Source organism: Dermacentor albipictus, chromosome 2 (assembly GCF_038994185.2).
Source record: "Dermacentor albipictus isolate Rhodes 1998 colony chromosome 2, USDA_Dalb.pri_finalv2, whole genome shotgun sequence".
NCBI classification, from domain to species: domain Eukaryota; kingdom Metazoa; phylum Arthropoda; class Arachnida; order Ixodida; family Ixodidae; genus Dermacentor; species Dermacentor albipictus.
The window spans coordinates 137,700,943-137,705,484 of NC_091822.1; the positions used below are offsets into that span (position 1 = coordinate 137,700,943).

Genomic DNA, 4,542 nt, shown 5'->3' on the forward strand with positions numbered 1-4,542 from the left:
AAAAAGGCATATTGACTTCGGAATGTGTTGTCGAGGGGGTTTCAAGAAAAAAAAAGATTAAAAAAAGGGGGGAGGGGGAAGGGGAGGGCGAAATCGGTATAACAAACAGGAGGGAGACGCGTGCAGAAGCGGGCGGGGGCAAGTGTACATGGAAGAAGGGGATCGTACAGTTGGTATAGACGTAAAAACCTGAAAGAGTACATTAAATTGAGTAGTAGGCAGGAAAAAATTTTTTTCGAAATGGAAGAGTAGGTGAGGTTAAGAATTAAAGTTGGCTGGTGGCCTAATGTGTTTTGTGTATTGGTTGATGATATGAGAGTTTCAGATTTAAGTTACAGCTTTTAAAGATTCTAAGTTGCCGCGTGCCAAATTAATTCCTGTCGGGTGTAGGCAATTAAACTTGTGTATGAGGTATGATTCCGTGTACTTCCTTTCGCGAGGGGAACGGAAATTTGTTTGTAGTATATAGAGCCTTGCTTTGTCAAACATATGTCCATGTTCATTAAAGTGGCTGGCTACTGCTTTGGGTAAATTGTGTTTTGTGTCCGCACACGTGTGTGTGTCATCTCAACTGCCAGCCTGTGTCCTCCGTTCCCTTGGCCTAGTATGTTGCATTGGAATAATCTGAACAAACCTCTGAAATGTGTAGGAAAAACACCTGAGAATAACATATTCATCGTCATAGTGCAATTGAGCCTTTTGTTTGATGCTGCATGCAAACTGTTGCCTATGTATTAGACTGATGTTGAACATTTTGTACTACTGTATACGGTGCTCAATATACCTTGCGCGTGGCAAAAATGAAACTTTCTGTAAGGTGCACAATGACATTAAAAATAGGTAAGGATATCTATCACATATTGTAAAATATTCCCACATTAGAAAGACCGACAAGAAATGCAAAACAAATGCACTTTCTGAAGCATGTCATGCTGAAAATGCAAAAAAAAACACACAAAAAAACAGAATACCACTCTTAACGCTAGACTAAGATCTTGGATAGTAATGGATCGAATACACATCACCATGAAAGAAATGCTCACAGTAACATACTATGTAGTGTTCAACATAATATTTGCATAGGAACAATTGTCCGTATACTGGCACTCCAAATGTTTTATCACAGCTTTGGGTAACAGCATATCACACTTGCATCATATCACATTTGCATTCTCTGTACTGATAAACCGGCATGGAAGCTTAGCAGGTGAAGTGTCGCTCTGCGAATACAGATGAGGGTTTGATTCCAGGCCCTGTGGCCGCATTTGGACAGGGGCGAAATGCCAGAACACCTCTGTACTTTAATTTAGCGGCTTCATAGTGTATCAGAGGCAGTCAAAATTAACTCCATACTACAGTGTGCCTCATGATGACATCATGGCTTTGGAATGTAGCCAGCCATAAATTGAATTTGTATTCATCAGCTACCTTTTAATACGATCGAATTTAGGAGATCGTTTCGCGGAAAATTCGGTGTCGGCATTGCCTATGAGCAAAAATAGCAAGCGAACAAACCAGCAAGCAAGTCTTCCATGATTTCCGAAGCCAACATAGCATATTTACGCTATCGCGTTCAACTCTTGAAAACTTCTAATTTTTAAAGTGTGGCACTACTTACAGAGAAAAAATATCACAGAATTATCACAAGCAAAGTTTAATTAATGCTGATGGTTTGCCCATTGTCTTCGTCCTCCATTTCTGCAATCAGTGTCATTATCTGGGCTTTGCATTTCAGTGCCACCTTACGGGGCATCTTGTCCAGGCTGAGGCCGATAGACACTCCAAACGCCTCATTTTCTGACATCTTGCTGTCAAGTCTAGACAACAACTGCTCTTCAAAAGGGTCATTTTTTTCACTTTCTTGTGCTTCGCTGCAGCCTCGTGTTTACCGGCTACCGACGGTCGTTCTGCCAATGGTGGCGGCGTTGCTGGCGTTTGTAGCTCCTGTGGGGATTCCTCGAAACTTTCAACGCCTGAGGGTGATGGCGGCGTATTAGCTATAGATGCGAAGATGGTCTCGGCGGTCTCACCATCATCACCACAAGTGGCTGGCTCCAGGCTGCATGCGGTTCTGCAGAGAAAAAGCTTACACTGTTGCAAAGGGAAGCAGGTGCACGACTGTCAACTAAAGACATGCTTCTGTCCCCTTTACATTTGGATTTATAGCTCGCTCAGAATGCCGAAGGATTTTTTGGGCCAATAGTATCATATGTAGACTGTACTACCGCTTTACTCGCTTTTAAAAGAAAGCGGGTTTAAGAAGTCGCGTGCAAGTCATAGACGCCGTCCACACGCGGATAACTCCATTGAGACCGGAAATCTAGTCGAAGTACACAGTGTTCATTTGATATTTCGTGCAAGGATTAAAGGGACAGTTGTATAGTTACCCTGAGCAGTCTGTGGAGGAAGAAATAAATGGCCGCAGGAGGAGGCAAGCACAACAAACTTCTATATCTTAAGTGAACACATACACAAAATATTAATGATGAGCACTCGGAAAACACAAAACGAATCACGATCGCGTAAAGGGCCCAGCAAACTCCGTCTGCTTCACTGCATGACATAATTGTCGTGAGCAACAAACCAAGTCATCAAAACAAAGTCATCTAAGTGAACGCAATACTAAGCAGGTATGAATGTGATCACTTCGAAAATGCATAACTTACTTCCTCGGACGGCCACAATGTTTGTAAAAGGCCATGGACTCCGTGAATTCCCAGGTCCGCCGAGACACGTAGCCGCTGCCACTCCTTTTTGTAGCTTCAATGGCTTTCAACTCACGGGTATATCGGTCCCTGAGCCGCTTCCATAATTTTAAGCACTCTTCGACTGAAACAGGGAAAACAAGACAAACAAACAGGCGCTGAGTGTATAGCATGTCCGGAGACGTATACACACACGTGCGAAGCATTTACGCACCTGTCAAGAGGCCAGAGCATACGCGTATCTGCTCCCACGCGTTGTTTTTCCGCTCTGAATCCCGGTAATCCATCCTTTTCGTGTCGTAGACGCACGGGTGTTGCTGGACGGCGTGCAGAAACCTTTCAATTTCGGAGCCGCACAGGTCGGGCACGCTGTCTTGGGAAGAGGCCATCTCGTTCTGGCTCAGCCGGCGAGATGGCTCAGCCCGGCGAGGTAGAGAGTCTCTACCTCGACGAGAGAGGGCGCTAGGCGCTAACTTGCTCGGCGCGGTCGGCGCGAAATGCAGTCGGTTGCATTCGGCGCCGGACGACGTCCGAGCGCGCCGAATGCCGCCGGCCGCGTCGGCGCCGGATGCCGCCGGACTGTAGAGGGTCGTGTTTTCGCCAACGTAACGTCGCCATGACGCGCGCGCGCGCGCGCGCGCGTTACGTCGGAGTGTATTGGCGCCTTAAGACTAGAGCAGGCAGACACATCCTAGAGAGATTAGACATAGGTTACCACACACAGCATGGTGTCAAGGTGGACATCCCGAGAGATACAAAGGAAAGATTGGTAATACCTCCCTTACCAAAGAACATGCACCCAGAACACAATGAGGACCGAAGAAAGAACAGAGCGAAGCAAATACAGAAGAAATTCGGCAGCGAAGGACGCAGTGTTCGTAGACGCGGCTCGATACAGTCGCAGACGGGGATTTACGGCAGCCGTAATCGATAGGGATAAACGGTGCAAGACATGCGCGACGATACGCACCACAAGTAACGAGATAGCTGAAGAAGTAGCCATAGCGCTCGCAGCAGCTCAGACTAACGCAACCGTGATAGTCAGCGACTCCCAGACGGCAATAAGAAACTTTGCCAACGGCCGAATCTCCCCGGAGGCACTACGAATTCTTCTTGCAGGAGGGCAAAATTACAAAAGAAAGATATACATCACCTGGACACCCGCTCACACCCTCGCGGAGGACGGCAACAACGAGGCGGCACATGACGCGGCTCGAGGGCTTACGGACCGAGCCGCAGTCGCAAGTGACGCCTCGACACCCTCCGGACGTGACGGTGCGGTAAATGAGTGGGAGTGGGAGGACAGAATGACAACATATAATGACATTACGAAACATTATAGGTTACAGAGGTGCATATTCCCGCGACCTCACGCAAAATTGACAAAGAAGCAGTCTGTCGCATGGCGGCAGTTACAAACTAGGACGTATCCGAATCCTGCGCTCTCGCACATCATATATCCGGATGTTTATCCTACGGACAAATGCAAAACATGTGAATCCAGAGCCACTCTGGAGCATATATTATGGGTATGCAGAGGGCTAAATAACAATAAAGAAAACGCGGCCTCTAGCAGCAGCCTTCGCACGCGCTGGGAAGCCGCGCTGCTCAGCCCCGCCCTCGAAGATCAATTATGGGCCGTCCAGCGGGCCGAGGATGCCGCCAGGACCCAAGAACTCCTGGCCGTCACCTAGGCGGGGCCTTTGGCCCTCCCCACCAACTCGCAGGGCACACAATAAAGTTCTTTCCTCCTCCTCCGAGATGTTAAAAAAAAATCAGTCCCGGCAGTCGCTCTGAATGTATTCTTTTTTCGGGCAGGCAAGTGAAGAGGGAGGTA

The 4,542-nt window shown here is 47.5% G+C and overlaps 1 protein-coding gene across 1 annotated transcript; it reads right to left on the reverse strand.

Annotated features, from left to right (window-relative positions):
- Nucleotides 1–927: 927 nt before the first annotated feature.
- On the reverse strand, nt 928–3,094 carry LOC139055777 (uncharacterized). Its single transcript, XM_070533323.1, has 4 exons — nt 2,920–3,094; nt 2,667–2,829; nt 1,890–2,071; nt 928–932 (listed from the first exon to the last, which is right to left on the reverse strand). Exons 1-4 carry the CDS (start codon nt 3,092–3,094, stop codon nt 928–930), a joined length of 525 nt encoding a protein of 174 aa, XP_070389424.1.
- Nucleotides 3,095–4,542: the final 1,448 nt, after the last annotated feature.

Coding starts and splice junctions, on each gene's coding strand:
- LOC139055777 (XM_070533323.1), bottom strand. CDS start 3,094: ATGGCCTCTTCCCAAGACAGCGTGCCCGACCTGTGCGGCTCCGAAATT. Junction 2,830..2,919: donor ATGCTCTGGCCTCTTGACAG/GTGCGTAAATGC, acceptor TCCCTGTTTCAG/TCGAAGAGTGCTTAAAATTA. Junction 2,072..2,666: donor CATTGTGGCCGTCCGAGGAA/GTAAGTTATGCA, acceptor TTTTCTCTGCAG/AACCGCATGCAGCCTGGAGC.